Source organism: Musca autumnalis, unplaced genomic scaffold (assembly GCF_047663935.1).
Source record: "Musca autumnalis isolate F117 unplaced genomic scaffold, ASM4766393v1 scaffold_1, whole genome shotgun sequence".
Classification (NCBI taxonomy): domain Eukaryota; kingdom Metazoa; phylum Arthropoda; class Insecta; order Diptera; family Muscidae; genus Musca; species Musca autumnalis.
Window position 1 is genome coordinate 226,239,260 of NW_027411644.1, and position 19,478 is coordinate 226,258,737.

Sequence of the window (19,478 nt, forward strand, 5' to 3'; positions counted from 1 at the left end):
TGTCCCCTTATATTTGCGACTTAAAATGTTTTTTGAATTTTAACTTTTTTATTAAATTCAGAATTCCACTAATAAGGATATAAATAAATAACAAGTAAGAAAAGCGTTAAGTTCGGCGGGCCGAACTTTTTATACCCTCCACCACGAACTGTATTGAAGTGAATACGAACAATTAGTTTTATTTCGTTTATAAAAGTACTCAACTCTTCCTTTTATTGCAGGAGTAGTACATACATATATCTCAACTGAAAATAAATATAAAAACATGAAACAATACCGGAAATTTTCAGGTGGGAAATTTTATAGCACCAACGGAGATTAAATATTGAATTTCATTCGTTTCTATGGGATATTGATGACACAACCTTAAAATACCGAAAATCGGGAAGTACGCTTCTATGGGGTTATTTGAAGAAAAAGGTTTATAATGATAATTCTCTTCTGCAATATTTTATACACCCATGGCAATTTAAATACTAAATTTCAGTCATATCGGTGGTATATTGAGGCCACAACTTTCAAAATACCGTAAATCGGAAGGTACGGTCCTACGGTGTATTTGAGGACGTCGTCCTATACTGGCACATATCAGCTATTTTGGTTGAGAACGAGTTATATGTAGAAAATCGGGAAGTACAGTCCTATGAGGGCTCAACGAAGACTAAGTACCATCTTGCAGCCATTTCCGTGTCATAATGAGGCTAAAACCTTCAATATACCGAAAATCGGGAGATGTCGTCCTATGGGGTCTATATCAAAACCTGGACCTATATAAACATTTTATGGTAGAAATATTTCTTAGCCTGTAGAAACAGACAATACAAACTTACAACCGATTATGTGGACAAATGGGACTAATACATTCAAAGATTTTAAAATGACGCGTACTATATAAGGGGCGTTATATGGGGGCTATACCAAAAAGTGGACCTATGTAAACATTTTATGATAGATATGTTTCTTAGCCTCTTGAAACACAAAATGCAAAGTTACGACCGATTCTGTGGTCAAATGGGACTAATACATTCAAAATACATATCTTAAAATGACGCGTGCTATATATGGGGCCTTATATGGGGGCTATACCAAAACGTGGACCTATATAAACAGAATATGGTAGAAATATTTTTTAGCCTCTGGAGGCACAAAATACCAAATTACAACAAATTCTGTGGTCAAATAGGACTAATATCCTAAAATTTCCTTAAAACGACGACGCGTCACTTTGTATGGGGACTATATGAAAACGTGGACCTACATAGCCCGCTTTCAATACCAAAAGTCCTACATACATATGATAGATTTTACCAAAATTTCATCCACCTACTTCAATCCGTTCGGAAGCTATAGTGATTTCCACAGACGGACAGACGGACGGACATGGCTATTTCGATGTAGAATTGCACGCTGATCAAGAATATATATATATAGTTTGAGGGGTGTATAATGATTATTTTGAGTAGTTACAAACGGTATGACAAACTTAATATACCCCCCATCCTATGGTGGACGGTATAAAAAGAATAATACAACATTGTTTTCTTACAAAAATATTATTTTAAAACAAGTGATCAAAGGCTATAGTCCGGACGGGGCCGACTATGTAATACCCTACACCACTACCTCTGTGCATAAGCTTTTCACTGCTAAACATATTTTAGGGAATATTATCCGACTATTACCAAATTCAATATGGGACCCCCGTAGACCAAACAAATTTCATGACGTCTGATAAAAATTGCGACGTGTAGCGTAATTACAAAAAAGATGGAAAATTGGATGCATTACGGACTATTGCGATATCTCCCTTTTTTGACCACCTACCTACTTTGCACCACGGTGCCACCGTGGTGCAATGGTATGCACGCCCGCCTGGCTCGTAGAAGATCGGGGGTTCGATTCCCCGGCCAGGCAACATCAAACATTTTTCAACGGTGGCAAAATACCCCTCAGTAATGTTGGTGACATTTCCTGAGTATTTCAGCCTTGAAAAACTTCTCCACAAGTGGTGTCTTATGACACGCTGTTCGGACTCGGCGATAAACAGTAGGTCCCATATCATTGAGCTAAATATGAATCGGGGTGCACTCATTGATATGAGAGAAGTCTCCCTTGTCCCATATGGGATGTTGTGGAACAATGTTTTTGTTTTTTTTATACCCCATTAGAAGCCAAGATATTCGTAAAATAATACAACATTCAATTTTTCTCCAGATGCATTTTTGTGCATTCCGACCTCTGCATATTATCCGACCATCACCAATAGACTTCTTCCTCTGTGGCACTAGCATCAATTCCCAAAATTTCGTGACGATTCGATCAAAATTTTGAACTATAGAGTGATTAAAAAAATGGAAGAATGGAATTCACTACCGACTTTTCCGATATCTCAATCTTTTGAACACATACGCCAACCTAGTTTACATCAATGTAAAGGAGAACTTTTCTTCTTCCATTGACGAGCTTTCCTTTTAGGATACCCTACTGGAAGCGGAGATATTCGCATATGAATAAAACTTGGAATTTTCTACACATAATTTATTTACCCACTCCGACCCCTGAAAATTACCTGAGCATCACCAAAATCAATAGGGTTCTTCCTCTGTGAGACTCCCATCAACGTCAAAAATTTCGTGACTATCCGATCAAAATTCCGACTTAGCGTGATTACAAAAAATTGAAAAATGGTATCTATTACAGACTATTGTGATATCTCCGTTATTTGACCACCTACTTCGCATAGTTGTATACAGTTTGACAAGAAATTGTTTTCAAACTGAGAAAACGAACACTTTTCATGCATTAATTACTAAAAAATGACAAATAGTTGTGATAAAAATGTCGGGTTTTTTGCAAAAATTAGTTGGTCGACTTATTTAAGACCAAATGGAATGGATAAATAAAAAATTAACCCGCTTAGTTCAACAATAATAACACTGTGATACAAAAGTGGACAAATTTTTTTGCAGTATTTCTGATGCACAAATTCGGTTTTGTGGGAGTCCATAGAAGACGAAAATACCTTTGGTTTCTTTGGGTCACTTCGGGTTTTGATTTTATAACGGTAAATGTAGTGAAAAATGGGCTTTCTTGGATTTTCAAATTTAAACGGACATTACTTCTTTTTTCCACAACCGATTTGCACACACTGTATTTCATTATAAAGGGGAGAGTAAAGCATTTCGAACAAGCCATAGATTTTTAAAATCGGTTAACAAATGGCTAAGTAATAGTGGTTTAAGTGTGACAAAAACGCATTAAAAAACAGTAAAATGTTTTTCCTTGTGCTCTAGGCTGCGTAAACGACATCTAACAGTACAATTATTTACTGTTAGCAAGTAGGAAATTTAGTTGGCTTTCCAAAATGGAGAAAACCAACGAAATCGGTTGAAAAATGAATGCGTTATGGCATTTTTTGTGTTTCAACTTTTTGGTTTTTTTCATATTTTCCTTTATAAAAGATGGGTAGCTTAGCATGTATGATTCTAATTGTGATTATCCTGCTTAACAATTACGCACAAGGTATCAATGTTTTATAAAGGAAAATATGAAAAAAATCAAAAAGTTGAAACACAAAAAATGCCATAACGCATTAATTTCTCAACCGATTTTGTTGGTTTTTCCCATTTTGGAAAGCCAACTAAATTTCCTACTTGCTAACTGTAAATAATTGTACTGTTAGGTGTCGTTTACGCAGCCTAGAGCACAAGGAAAAGCATTTTACTGTTTTTTAATGCGTTTTTGTCACACTTAAACCACTATTAATTAGCCATTTGTTAACCAATTTTAAAAACCTATGGCTTGTTCGAAAGGCATTATTCTTACCTTTATAATGAAAAACAGTGTGTGCAAATCGGTTGTGGAGAAAAGAAGTACTGTCCGTTTCAAGTTGAAAATCCAAGAAAGCCCATTTTTCACTACATTTACCGTTATAAAATGAAAAACCGAAGTGACCCAAAGAAACCAAAAGTATTTTCGTCTTCTGTGGACTCCCACAAAACCGAATTTATGCATTAGAACCCCTGCAAATTTTCACTGTAGCACAGTGTAATCAAAAGAATAATTAACATGTAATGCAAGGTGCCAAGAAAATGTTTTCAAAATTGAATTAGGGTTTCAAAATACCCCATGTTTTCGGTAAATGCTTAAAAATCATGACATTTTATGAATTTTATTCTTAACAAGGATTAGTTTCTAACAAGTATCAACAATATTAGGCATGAGATATCCCCACTAAGATGGTTACCATATGGACCAAGGGTGTATCAGATCATATTGCATGTAAACAATGTCCTATAGGTCTCAAGCCGAGAATATCTAAAAACTAAGAAGTTTTATGAGTATTTTGGTTTTCCAAGATGGTATGACATCAATGACAATGAATATTACCTACAGCAGAACTTGATCAGGAGGGTTGCCAGATCGACTAAAAATGTACCAGGTCTTAATAACAGTAAACTGGACCACCTAGGCCCACAATTAAATCTTAAAAGTGGTTAATTTAACTAAAATTGAATTTAGGGATAAGGATATTCACTAAAACAAACCAAAATATAACCAAGATGTACAAAAATCGGTTAGAAATGCATATGGAAGATATTGCTAAATTATACTGAGCTTGCTATAGACATCCGATTTTATCTATTAACAGCCAGATTGAGGAATTATCGTAAGCTTTTTGGCTTTGATGGTATACCATGGTAACATTGTAGCATTATTTCCCCGTCACTTAGAAATTTTTGTCACAGTATTGCTTCACAGTACACGAAATGTCTCCAGTAGATCATAGTAACCATTTGTGAAAATTGTAGAAATCTGTACCCCACAAATTCCTAAGGTATATTAGTCTCCAAATGTGTTATTTTTGACTGTTTCATGAAATATTCTTATCTCTTAATTGATTTAGAGTTAAATAAACCACCTGTAGGCCCTGGTTGTGAGCCTAGGTGGCCCCGTTTACTGTTAGTAAGACCTGGTACTTTTTTAGTCGATCTGGCAACCCTCCTGATCGAGTTCTGCTATTGGTAATATTCATTGTAATTGATGGTAGTCCATCTTGGTAAACCAAAAAACTCATAAAACGTCTTAGTTTTTAGATATTCTTGGCTTGAGACCTATATGACATTGTTTACATGCAATATGATCTAGTACCCCCTTGGCCCATATGGTAACCCTCTTAGTGGGGATATTCCATGCCTAATATTGTTGATACTTGTTAGCAACTAATCCTTGTTAATAATAAAATTCATAAAATATCATGATTTTTAAGTATTTACCGAAAACATGGGGTATTTTGGAGCCTTAATTAAATTTTGAAAACATTTTCTTGGCACCTTACATTACATGTTAATTATTCTTTAAGTTATTATTGTTGAACGAAGCGGGCTACTTTTTTATTTATCCATTCAATTTGGTCTTAAATAAAACAACCAACTAATTTTTGCAAAAAACCCGACATTTTTATCACAACTATTTGTCATTTTTTAGTAATTAATGCATGAAAAGTGTTCGTTTTCTTAGCTTGAAAACAATTACTTGTCAAACTGTATATGGAATTTTCTACTTTCTTGATCATACTTTGTTTTTGGAAAGTCCCCAACCAAAGCTGTGATATTCGTCATTATAATTAAAATCTCATAAATGCAAAGTTGGGTTTTATTTGCGACTATTGTGATATCTTCGTTGTTTGACCACCTACGATAACCTACTTCACATTGTTAGAAAGGTGATATTTTCTACTTTCATTGTCATGCTTTTGTAAACCCCTTATAGAAGCTGAGATATTCGCTTTAGAAAAGAACGATGACTTTTTTCCATTCAGCAGGTTTCTTCCCCATCAACACCCAAAATTTGGTGACGATCCGATCAAAATTGTGACCTGTAACGTGATTACAAGGTTTAGATGGACAGACGGACGGACGGACACACATAGCCAGATCGACTCAGCTCGTCGAAACAATAATTTTGGTATATGTATATAAGTACGAGGCAACGACCATTATTTCGATGCGTTAAAAACTTTTTGGCCAAAACCAACTTATAATACCCTCCCCACATAGTGGTGTAGGGTATAAAAATGTACTGAGGCGGCGCTTTAGTTTTGGTCGACACTGTAGCATGCTGGCTTCAATTTTGTTTCAGGGTAAAGTTTATTTTAGATATACATTCGTTAATTGTTGTATCAATTAAAAATTGCATGGAGTTGGAAATCCATTGTCAGGAATGAATACCTATTCTAATAATTACAGCTTTATTATATAATCATGTGTTGAATGTTGAAAAAAAATAATAACAAAAGAGTTATGAACTTTTAATTACTACGCATTTTGTTGCTGTAAGAAAAATGATAATAATGATCTCCCTATGTTTTACAAAGTGGGAACAGTATAATTCTCTGATACACATTCACAGTAATGTACCCTATATCATCAGTTGGAACATGATTTTTGAAATAATTACATTTTGACTAGCAACAGCAATTACAGCATCAATATTTCACCCTTAACAAATTTAATACCGTTTCCACCTCTAAATAATTTGCATAGCTTACTTCAAAATAAATTGAACACTTTGGTATTTACAGCACTTTAGATAAAAGCTTTTGGGATGCACCATGTGAAGATTCAAATAGTAGTTTTTGAAACAATAGGGTGAGGTTAGTTCTGCCCATACAATTAACTTAGTAGTCTGCATCATGCGTCCATGTAATGTAAGTGTGTGTTGGTTTGTATCAGTGAATTAGCAAAAAGTCATAAACAATGGAAAATCAAATAAAACAAAACAAATGACCATTTAAAAAAATCAGTACAAATTGAAAAACATTTAACAAATTGTCAACACACACCTTACAACTTGACAATGTGCATTACCAACAAACCGACCAACTAACTAACTGACAAGCACAAGTCATACACAGCGATTTCGTAGTCAATTGTTGTTGGTATTTTATTTTTTTATTTTTTTTTTATCTCGTAATTGTATTAACAAACAGTGTATTGTAAATACCGGAGTGCAACAACAGCAAAAACACGAAGCCAGGATAACGTCATTGATCAGTAGGAGCCCGTCCGGGTGAGTGGTAAAAAGAATGATGAAATTAATTTGAAAAACTCAGTAAAAATGAAAATGCTGATGAAGTGAATAAATTCTGTTGATTTTTGTTTGTTTTTATTTAAATATGGAAGTTTGTGCATCAGCAAGAATAATGCAACATTTCGAATGTAGAACAATTAAATGTGGAATGTGAAATTTGCGAATAAAACAAACGTAAATTGGACCTAAATATGTTGTTATTGCTCTAAGCGTTGGTTACTTTTTAATATAATTAAAAAAATAGAACATCAAAATAATTCAAATTTCATCTATAGAAGGTCATAACCACAAGCAAATCAAGTAAATATTTAATGCATTTGTTGTGGATTGTCATGCTGCTGGGAAATATTTGTATAATATGTATGTATATGCATAAGTTAAGAGATTCTTCGTTTTAAATGAAACATTTTGTTAGTTTTTGTAGGTGGCCAAATAACGAATAGTCGGTAATACATCCCATTTTTATACCCTCAGCATTTATGCTAACGAGAGTATATACACTTTCATACGGGCAAATGTGCCTCATCGAAATAATGGTTTTAGACCCCAAGTGTGTTTGGACGAAATGTGTTTCAGAAAAAAATTTGCGTTGATTTAGCCATGTCCGTCCATCTGTCTGGCTGGCTGGAGCGCACGACAACTATCGAGCGGATAAACCGATTCGGCCCAAAATTTGGCTTTCGTAATATTTTGTCCATACTCAGTTTAAGTTCGAAGATGGGTTATATCGGTCCACTCCTTCCGGTACCTCCCCCACAAAACTTAGGAAATGTTCGGAAAATTCGTGCGCACGATTACTCTTGAAGGAATTAACCGATTTAGTCCATACTTTGCATATCGTGAAATTTCTATCAGACTTAGATGATGTTCCAATATGGACTCAATCGGTCCACTCTTTCGGGTACCTCCCACACAAAATTTCGGAAAAGTTCAGTTTAGGACCTGCTCTCGAATCGTTTTGATTTTTGTTGTAACAACTTGTATTCACGGTCCCCCATACGGCGGTACAAGTTTCATCAGGGGAAAAACCATACTTCCTGAGAAAATAGCCTGAAAGGTTCAAAAACCCCTACGACACCGTGTGTAGTGGTTGGAGCGCAAGATAACTCTCGAACGGATCGGCCGATTCGATCCAAAATTTGTCCTTTCTAATATTTTGTCCAAACTTAGTTTAAGTTCGAAGAAAAGCTATATCGGTTCACACCTTCAGGTACCTCCCCCACAAAAGTTCAAAAATATTCGGAAAAATTGTGCGCACTATAACTCTTGAAGGGAAGGACCGATTTAGTCCATACTTTACACATCCTATGATATCTACCAGATATAGAACAGGTTTGAATATGGACTATATTTACCCATGCCTTCAGGTACCACCCCCACAAAATTTCGGATAAGTTCACTTTAAGACCTGCTCTTGATTAACTTTGATTTCTGTTGAAGCAACTTGCAATCGCTGCCTCAATTACAACGGTAAAATTTGTTTTCAGTGGTAAGTCCATACTTCTTGGGTAAACAGCCCGAAAGTTGTGAAAGCCCCTATGGCACCATATGTAGTAGCTGGAAAGCACAATAACTTACGAACTGATAAACCGATTTGGTCCAAAATTTGGGCTTCGTCATATTTTGTCCAAATTTAGTTTAACTTCTAAAATGGCCTATATCAGTCCACTCCTTAGGATACCTCCCCCACAAAAGTTCAACATTTGTGTCCAAGTGCAGTTTAGTGTCTGTTCGGAGATCCTTTGCAAATTTATACCGATGATGTTTTGTGTGATCCTGTTTACAGCCATATATGTTTTAGGTGGACAAATCCATGCTTCCTGGCATACTGGTCCAACAGGTGTACAATAACCCACAGAAATGACTAGTTTGCGCGATATCTATCGAAAAGATATGACTCTCAAAATAAGATCCACTTCCGTTATGCACTATGTCGGTCCATTCCCTCCTCCGCAAAACTTTTGAACTTTAATCCAAATCGGCAAGTTCAAATGTCCAAAAAGTGCCACAAAATTCTGAAAATACCCTAAATACATTCGATCTGTCCGTAGATGAAAGTTCCAATTCACATATGCTGAGGGTATATCTCTGTCGGCAAAGCCGACTGATACTTTTTTACTTGTTTTATATAAATTTTCTGACCAAATTTTCGCATTTGGGGTATCCGTGGTCACGAAATATCTTAATCTAAAAATGTGGACAATACTGATAACTAATTATTCCTTTTAAATTCATAATATTTTACGGTGGAGTGTAAATAAGTTGAGTCCAGCCGAACTTAACGATGTTTCTTTATCATAACAGGATGCTTTTTGTAGGTGTGAGTTACTAATCTTATTAACAACCGATGCTGTTATAGTACGCGCGACTCATTTTAGCTCACACCCTTTAACTGGTTATGAAGTCAGTTCATTTAAGATGAAGGAGAGACCAAGAAAAGTCGTGGGCTTTGTTATGTTAAAGACGGACAATATGGTTCACTGATATCTTTCGTTCCATACGTCTCCTGATGACGACAAAACGATTTCACTTCCCCAAAAAAAATATGAACTACTCAAAATAAAATGTCTAAAAAATTACAATTTCGGACCGGGGAACCCGACTGACTACGTCGTTGCATTATGCCAATATACATGCCCATCACAGCAAGTGTGGATTGTAGTGTGTTCAGGAATGTGGAGAGATAGAGCATACGGACATGCCTTTGGAACTTCCGAGAGATAGCAATTAATGCTGCACTGACGCAATGCAATTTCCAAGCGGGAAAGAATTGAATAATGGATCGTCACTGACGGGTTCTGATTCTTGGGTTTGTACTGAGCAAAAAAGTCCAATGTGCCCGTTTAAATTAAATCGAAAACTCCATTTTGAGTTTCAGTTTTTTTTTTTTTTGGAAAATTTGCAAATGCTTATATTTCGTAAACTATTTCGAATTTTGATTCATTTCGAAAGAAGTGTCGTAACGATTGTCTCAACATAGAATTTCTGTGAACATATTACTTATTGCCTGTTTCACTAAGACGATTCGAATTTCTTCCAAACTTCTGTTTTTTTTTTTTTTTTAATATATTTGACTCATTTGTGTTTTCAGTCAAACACTTCATTTTCATGGCACAAAAGTCGAAAATGTTTAAAATTCACAATTTTTTCACGTTTTTTATAGTTCGGGCTATAACAGACAAAGCACAGAGATTTTTGATGCAATACTAAGCCAAAAAGCCATGACAATAGTTAAGAACTCTCTAGTGCATCGCAAAAGCATTGAAACGGTCCATTGGAATTATTTGAAATGTTGACTTATTTACAAAAGAAAAGTTGTACCTCAAAAAGTCGAAAATGTACAAAATTCACATTTTTTCACTTTTTTCATATTTGGGTCTATAACAGTCAAACCATTGAGATTTTCGATCCAATACTAAAACGAAAATTGTAGCTAAGACAATAGGTAAGAACTCTCTAGTACAACGCAAAAGCATTGAAACGTTGCTTAAGACAGTTTTGGCCTTGTGAAAGTGCAAAAGTTGCGTGAAAATATTGATAAATTCCAATATTTATACTTTCACAATGCCAAAACTGCCTGATGGTGGGTTCCAATGATTTTGCATTGTGCTGGACAGTTCTTATTTATTATCTTGGCTACAATTTGTTTCTTAGTATTGGATTAAAAATCTCAATAGTTTGGCTGTTATAGACCCAAATATAAAAATCATAACAAAAAGTGGTGAATCACATTTTCGCCTTTTTGAGCTACGACTTTACTTTTGTAGATAAGTTAAAATTTTGAAATAATTTACGTAACATAAGCTAATGAAAATTTGCACATTTTCCAAAAAAAAAAAAAAAAAAAAAAAAACTGCCAGTCATCATCGGGAAGCTCGATTTTTATTCAAGATGTATGGTCTAGTGGACCTTTTTGCTCAGTGCAGTCCCAAAAATCTGAAACGCGAAGGGTCCATTATTACTAACTACACGGTGTAACGACATTTTGGGGCAGAGATAATTCCTTATGAGGATGAAAGCCTTTGGTGAGTATATTAAGAATCTTGAAAGACAGATCCGCCGTGATTCGAAGTTCCGAGTTGTGGCGTGATGAAGTTTCTGCTGAAGACCCTGTAAGGCGTCTGAAATTAGCGTTATATCTTTATTAACTGTTGGTTTAGCTTATTTATGTGATGTCATATCTTCAATCAAATCGAATGAGGATTCATTTCGTCGAGCATTTCGACCTTCTAACACGCTTCCTTCAATGTAATTTTCGTCCCTTATTTTAAGAACCGCTATATAAAGTACCACAAGATGACGTTTTACAGCTTCGAAATGTTCTGCAAAAATGTCGGTCAGATAATTTTAGGTACGACTCTCATTGACGACTAATAGATTTTGTGGCGTTTTCGTGGTCATTTTTGAAATTTACCCTGTTTTGGCTCAGAAAAAACTATGTTTTGTGTCGAAAAGTCGAAAAGTTCTACGAATATAATCCCCATTGGATTTGACTGAAGACATGTCATCTCATAAATAAGCTAAAACAACAGTTAACAAAGATATAACGCTAATTTCAGATGCATTACAGGGTCTTCAGCAGAAATATAATCACGCCATAACTCGGAAGTTCGACTCACGGCGGATCTGTTCTTGGGGATTCATAATACACTCACCAAGGGTTTTCATCCCCAAAAGGAATTAACCCTGCCCCCAGATTTTCACCCCCATTTTGTGACACAGTGTTATTATTAATCGTCTCACACTATTAGAATCGGCGGAAAATATATATTGGAGCTATGTCTAAATTTGAACAGATTCGCATTAAAGGCAATAGTGATAAAGAAAAATTATCGCCTCCAATTTTCAGCAAAATTGGAAAATAAATGCAAACTGTAGATTGCGTACGTACAAGTGGAACCCCTATGCAGTGGATCACCTTTAGAAAAAGCCTCTTTGTATTTACCAAGTACAACCATAAGTCCGTAAATTGCACTTACAGATCGTGACCCTAAAAATGTTTGCGAGGTCGCCAATATTAGGCGTGCCCTTTGGCATTGTTTTCGCATTTTCATAGCAAAATTTTTGTCTTGAGTCGGCACCAATCCAAGTAGTTTTCCGTTCAGGAATATAACCAGAAATACCACCTCAGTACCATGTGCGGAATATTGTCCTGACGATAATGAATTTCTTAGTTTGATTTGGTGAAAAATTCCGGAACCAATTTCTAAAGGATTTTGCGTAATATTATCGTTGTAAAATTATTTATTTTAATTTTTTTAACAAACATTTATATTTTTAAGTATTTGAATTTTAACTTAATCACGTGTTTTATTCCCCGATACGATTTGTACCAAATAAAACGAGGGTTCGTTTTGGATTACGTTTCTACAATGTTTTATTGACGTTATTCACTTCTTCATGCAAGACTTTTTTCTCTCTCACACGCATATAACACTAGTAACTAGTAAGCATACGTCTTTACTCTATTAAGTTTTCTTCTTTATTTCCACTCTAATTGAAGATTTTAAGTAGCGGTTCAAATTACAATTGCCGCTCCCACCGTATTTATATCCGCCTGCGTATAGATTGTTCTAGCATTCTTCATCTGGGAGGTTCTCAAATGTTCAAGAGAGATCCAGTTGCACATAGGTACATAGTCGTACACAAACAGCAAATTACACTGTGCAACACTGGAAATGCAAACAACTTCTAATGGGCATTTTCTGAAAGTACATATTGAAAGTACAAAAACCTTAATTGGGTTTTGTGTTCTTAGATCGGGTTTAGATTTTATGGCCTCATCTAAACCGACCTAAAATGAGCCTTTTTTCCAGTGATCGGACCATTATCTCCGAAACTAATAAGAATTTTGCTTTGCAGTCTTCAGCAATAGTGTAGCCCTAAAGTAGTAGAACTTATGTGTCAAACAGATGAACTAGGAAAAGCTGCATTTAGCGCATCAAACTCGTTAAAATATATAAAAGTATATAATTTCTGAAATTCTGGTCAGTAACAACTAAACTGTTGGAAGTTGAAACAAGTAACCATTCTAAAAATGTTCCAAATAAAGTGACCATCAATTCTTCAGAACATTCTGAAACTCTAAAATTGTTATTTCACGTTGTTTAAGGGGTATTTCATAACATACCTTTTACAAAACTTATTTCAAACAATGTTCACACAGGCTGTTTATTCTCATGTTGGGGATTTCAATGAATTATTGAAATATTTACCAAATTGTTGTTGAAAAATTTGCTATAAACAGGGCGATAGAAGCATTTTACAACAATATAATGTTCCGAAGAGTTGTGTGTTACATTCCAGAGAATATTTTCCCTAAAGGTAACATTAAGATGAATTTAATATTTTGGGAGATACGCTGCGAAATATACGCAAATTATAGAATTTTTAGATAGATTATAAATTTTGAGGCAATAAATGCAGTTTTTCTAGTTCACTATTCCTCCAAATATTTTCTTCTCGCTCTTATCTACAAGTTCGCTGCAAATGTCAAAACAAGATTCGTATTGGTTTCAGAGATACAGCCCCGATTTGTTTTAAAAATTCGATCTTTAACCATGTTTAGATGAGGCCATAAAAACCGAACCCGATCTAAGAAAACAAAACCCAAATATGGTTTTTGCCTATTGGTCCTCTACTTTCATAAAATTCTGGACATAAGTTGTTTGCACGCGATTGGCTCAAAAATGTTGCACAGTGTTATTGTAAACAACTAATAGGGCAGTGTTAATAAATTCGTCAGAATGTAAGCTACAACTGAATGCTCAAAACAAATTAAGAGAGGGGGGAACTGAAAGCGTACAACAAGAACAATCGTTCTATGGGGGCTATATGAAGGACTGAACCTAAACTGACAAATTTTAGGTGGAAAGTGGCTTACCCCCAAGGAAGACTTAATACCAAATTTCAACTATTTCGGAAATACCGGAAATCGGGAGGTACCCTTCCATGGGGTCTATATGAAGACGTGGACCTACACCGACAAATTTCAGGTGGAAAGTTTTATACCCCCACGGAAGATTTAATACCAACTTTCCGCCATTTCGGAGGGATATTGAGGACACAACCTTCAAAATACCAGAAATCCGGAGGTACCATTCTATGGGGGCTGTATGAAGACTTGGACCTACACCGACAAATTTCAGGTGGAAAGTTTTATACCGCCAACGAAGAATTAATACCAAATTTCAGCCATTTCGGAGGGATGTTGAGGCTACAATTTTCACAATACCAGAAATCCGGAGGTACCGTTCTATGGGGGCAATATGAAGACGTGGACTTACCCCCAACGAAGACTAAATGCCAAATTGCCAGAAATCAGGAGGTACCGTTCTATGTGGGCTATATTAAAGTGTGGATCTGTGCCTACAAATGTCACGTTGAAAGTGGTATACCCCCAACGAAGGCTAAATACCAAATTTCAGTCATTTCGGTGGGATATTGAGGCCACAACCTTCAAAATTCCGAAAATCGAGAGGTACCGTTCTATGGGGGATATATGAAGACGTTTCCCTATACCGACAAATTTCAGGTAGAAAGTTTTATAATCCCAACGAAGACTGAATATCAAATGTCAGTCATTTCGGTGGAATATTGAGGTCATAACTTTCAAAATACCAAAATCGGGTCGTAATGTTCTATGGGGCTTATATGAAGATGTAGACCTATACCGACATTTTCAGGTGCAAAGTTTTATACCCCCAACGAACACCAATTTTCAGTCATTTCTGTGGGATATTGAGGCCAAAACTTTCAAAATTCCGAAAATAGGCAGGTACCGTTCTATGTGGGCTATATTAAGGTGTGGGTGGACCTGTGCGAACAAATGTCTCGTTGAAAGTTGTATACCCCCAATGAAGACTAAATGCCTAATTTCAGTCATTTTGGTGGGATATTGAAGCCACAACCTTTAAAATTCCGAAAATCGGGAGGTAACGTTCTATGCGGGATATATGAAGACGTGGACCTATACCGACAAACTTTACTTTCAAAATACATACCGAAAATCGGGAGGTACGGTTCTATGGTGCCTATATGAAGACGAGGACCTATACCGACAATTTTCCGCCGTCTATTGATGTAATAAGACGTAAAGTAATTTATTATGAAGATTCCCAATGAGCGAAGTGATAATATCTCAATTTACTGTTTATTATACAAAACATTTACCCAAAATATTTACATAAATTTCTGCCAAACATTCACACTTGACACCTTATCGAAATCATCTTTTATTTATTTAAAGGAATTTTAGCGGGACATTAATATCAGCACTTCATATCACAACATCGTTTGGAAATCAAGTGGAAAAACGAATTGAAAGAAGGAGAGTTGCGCTCAACAACGGAAGGGAGAACGCTCATCGTTCTAATACAGTGTCGCATTTGAAAAATCGAAATGTCTTTCAATGCCATTTGGCGTAGCGGCGGCCGTACACAATTGTTGTACACAATTTTAATTGTCCTATCGTTGTTGTCCTGTCGTTGCCAAGCTCAACAGCCCAGGCGTGATGCAGAGGTATTGCAAATCAATTGTTACATCTTTTGTGTTTTTTTTTTTGTTGGTGTTGTGTTTGGTGGCATTTGGTTGGGGAATTTTTTATTTTGTATTTCTTTTTTATATTTTTTTATTTGGAATGACGATGATGATGATAACAAAAAATTGAATGTTCTACATTTCTTTTGTTTAGTATCCCCCACCGGCAATTTTGAAAATGGCAAAACCATTTCATGACATATGTGTAGAAAAAACTGGCGTAACTGATGGTACGTACACAAGAACAATCAAACCAGCAAACAAACATTCATACCGATATACACTTACATATATATGTATGTATGGATATATGAATGAATGCCTAAGCCCATGGGTCCAAAACAATTTTATGTTGCTTTTGTTTGTTTGAAACTTATGATGTGCAGCCACCTAAATCGTTTGTTGTTTTGGTTGTCATTGTTGTTGTTGTCGTTGTTTGCACTGCTGTAAATGCTACAATTCATTTTTCGTTTTTGGTTTTTGAAATTTAGCGGCCATTAAGGAATTCAGTGATGGTGAGATCCATGAAGATGAGGCTCTCAAGTGTTATATGAATTGCCTTTTCCATGAATTCGAAGTAGTCGATGATAATGGCGATGTTCATTTGGAGAAATTGTTTGCAGCCATTCCCGCTTCTTTGCGTGAATTACTGGTAAATGCTTCGAAAAATTGCGTACATCCGGAGGGTGATACTCTGTGTCACAAAGCTTGGTGGTTCCATCAATGCTGGAAGAAGGCAGATCCGGTGGTAATTATTTCACACAAAGGTGATATACTTTTTTAATGACATTTCCCCCCTTTGTATTCTTTGTATATTTTCAAGCATTACTTTTTGGTTTAATTGATGCGGACCCATCGTAAAATCGAATCGAATGAGAGGAAATGTAGCAGAAAAAATTGTTTGCTTTTATTTTTTTAATTTTTATGTTTATTATAGCAGTAAAAAATTAAACAAAAAAAAATAACCTGAAAAATATTGTATATGTAGCTTAGATATTAGTATAATGTTACTAACCAATAAATAAAGAAGTAAATTGTGCTCTCAAAAATGTTGTGTGAAATAAATTTTACTTGAACATTTCAAAGTCTTTATTGAATTGAAGTGTTAGCCTAATTCCAAATGCAATTATATAGTGACGATCTTAATAAATCAAACTTTATTCCACCAAGACAAACAAATTTCGGCGTAAAAAAAGTATGTTCGTTTACTGAGTAAATGTTTACGAGTGTCGACCCAACGTTGCCCCCAACTAAATACTTAAAAATATATTATACCCAGAAAGAAGCAGGATTCTTGGTAAAAAAACATAAAATGTTTTAATTCGAATAAATGTGGCTAGCTTTAAGGTTCAACTCCCTGTACAAAACGCAGACTTAAAACGCTAAGCTGTATTATTCATGGCCTAGGCAATTTTTATAACTGTGTAGGTGATACAAATTTGGGCAACGTTCCTTCTGTCCTACCTTTAGGGTTCATGAACATCAAGAAGGGCCTATTGGAGGTTTTATTTAGGTGACTCTCAACTGAACATTTTTCTTCTTCTTCCATTCTTCGTTTTATATCGGCAGAGACCCAAAAAGTACATATATATGTTCTTGATCGGCATAAAATTCTAAGTCGATATATGTCCAATCCGTTCGCTTGTTGAAATCATGATACAACTCGCAATATTTAAGATAAAGGGTTATAATTGGTATAGCCGTTTGATATAGCCGTGTTTGATGACACCGTGTGTAGTGGTTGGAGCGTAAGATAACTCTCGAACGGATGTGCCGATTTGGTTATATGTCGTTATATTTTGTCCAAACTTAGTTTATGTTCGAAGATAAGTCATATCAGTTCACTTCTTCAGGTACCTCCCCTAAAAAAGTTCAAAAATGTTCGGAAAAATTGTGCACACGATAACTCTTGAAGGGAGTGACCGATTCGGTCCGTACTTTACACATCCTAATATATCTACCAGATATAGATCATGTTCGAATATGGAATATATTTGTCCACTCAGTCGGGTACATCCCACACAAAATTTCGGATAAGTTCACTTTAAGACCTGTTCTCGAATCACTTTGATTTCTGTTGAAGCAAGATTCATTCGTTGCCTCATTTAAGACGATAAAAGTTTTTTCAGAGGCAAGTCCATACGTCTTGAGAAAATAGCCCGAAAGATGTAAAAAATCCCTTAGGCACGATAACTCTGGCTGGAGGGCACGATAACTCTCAAACTTATCAATCGATTTGGTCCCAAATTTGGCTCTCGTCACATTTTCCCAAACTTTGTTTCAGTTCGAAGATGGGCAATAAATACCGGTCCACGACTTTCGGACCAAAGTGGTTAAAAGGTGGCAACCACTTTGGTCCAAACTTTGGATTTCCTAAGATTTTGTAAAAATTTAGTTTAACTTCTAAAATGGCCCATATCGGACGTATCCTTAGGGTACCTCCACCACAAAAGTTCAACATTTGTGTCTAAGTGCAGCTTAGGGTCTGTTCGAAGATCCTGTTCAGATGTATACCGATGCCGTTCGTTGTGGTCCTGTTTACAGCCATATTATCTTTCCATATATACTGGTCCCTGTCATACTGGTCCAAAAGTTATACAATGATCCACTTAAATGACTAGTGGGCGCCATATCTATCGAAAGGATATGGCTCTCAAAATAAGATCCACTTCCATAACGGACTATATCGGTCCATTCCTGTAAGTATCACCTCCGCAACAATTTTGAACTTTAATCCTAATCTACATTCTTGTCGGCAAGTTCAAATGTACACAAAATCCTGAAAATACCCTAAATACATTCGATCTGTCCGTAGATGGAAGTTTCAATTCACCTAGGCTGAGGGTATATCTCTGTCGGCAAAGTCGACTGATACTGCTTTTACTTGTTTGATATAACCCCATAGAACGGTATCGCCCGATTTTCGACATATTCAAGGTTTTATCCTCATTATCACACTGAAATGGCTGAAAGCTAGTCTTAGTCTACTTCGTCTTGGGGCTAAACAACTTCCTCCTAAAAAATTGTCAGCACCGGTCCACGTTTGGTAAAGTCCACATAGAACGGGAACTCCCGATTATCGGTATTTTGTAGGTGTAAGCTTCATTTTCACACCGAAATTTCCCCAGAAATTTGTCTGTACTGGCCAAAGCCACGATATATTTTCAAAAAAAAAAAAAAAAAAATTCTAGTACAGGTCAACGGTTGATAAAGCCCCCATTCAACTGTACCTCCCTATTATTTCAAAGGCTTCAGCCTCATTATCATTCCGAAATGTTTGAAAATTGGTATTTTTGTCTTCTATGGGGCCACAAAACTTTTTTCCCCAGAATTTTGTCAGTGCAAATCCAGGTTTTGATATTGCCCCAAAAGAACGGCTTCTCCCAATTTTCAATATTTGTTTTACCCTCATTATCATTCCGAAATAACTGAATATTTGGGCATATTAAATTTTCCCCAATAAATTTGCAAATACAGGCCCAAGTTTTGATATAACCGCCGTAGAACTCTAATTCTGGATTTTAGGTATTTTGAAGCTTTATCATTCCGAAATGTCTGAAATTTGGTATTTAGTCTTCTTTAGGGCTATAAAATTTTCCCAACGAATTTGCCACATACATTTCCGCCCGATGCACAGTGGATCCACTTGTATGGAGAATGTGGCCAAAAATATTTAGAGTGTAAAAATCAAGCCAATGCGCCAGTTACAGCTTTGTGCTGCTGCGAAGAGTGTTTTAAGTAACCACGAGCGTAGCATTCTCCCCCCTTTCCCCTCTGGAGGGGGTATATGGTAAGAATTGTTTTATGCTGTTAATACAAAATGACATAAACAAAGGTCCCGTTTATCT

At 35.8% G+C, this 19,478-nt stretch overlaps 1 protein-coding gene across 1 annotated transcript; it reads left to right on the forward strand.

Annotated features, from left to right (window-relative positions):
• The first annotated feature begins 6,415 nt into the window (after positions 1 to 6,415).
• On the forward strand, positions 6,416 to 16,680 carry LOC141389186 (pheromone-binding protein-related protein 6-like). Its single transcript, XM_073960317.1, has 5 exons — positions 6,416 to 7,071; positions 15,341 to 15,612; positions 15,785 to 15,860; positions 16,122 to 16,378; positions 16,454 to 16,680. Exons 2-5 carry the CDS (start codon positions 15,493 to 15,495, stop codon positions 16,469 to 16,471), a joined length of 471 nt encoding a protein of 156 aa, XP_073816418.1. The 5' UTR covers positions 6,416 to 7,071; positions 15,341 to 15,492; the 3' UTR covers positions 16,472 to 16,680.
• Positions 16,681 to 19,478: the final 2,798 nt, after the last annotated feature.

What these genes read in the sequence shown, in the direction of transcription:
- LOC141389186 (XM_073960317.1), top strand. Translation starts at nt 15,493, where the DNA reads ATGTCTTTCAATGCCATTTGGCGTAGCGGCGGCCGTACACAATTGTTG. An exon ending in AGCCCAGGCGTGATGCAGAG is followed by an intron (nt 15,613 to 15,784) that starts GTATTGCAAATC and finishes TCTTTTGTTTAG; the next exon opens with TATCCCCCACCGGCAATTTT. An exon ending in AAAAACTGGCGTAACTGATG is followed by an intron (nt 15,861 to 16,121) that starts GTACGTACACAA and finishes TTTGAAATTTAG; the next exon opens with CGGCCATTAAGGAATTCAGT.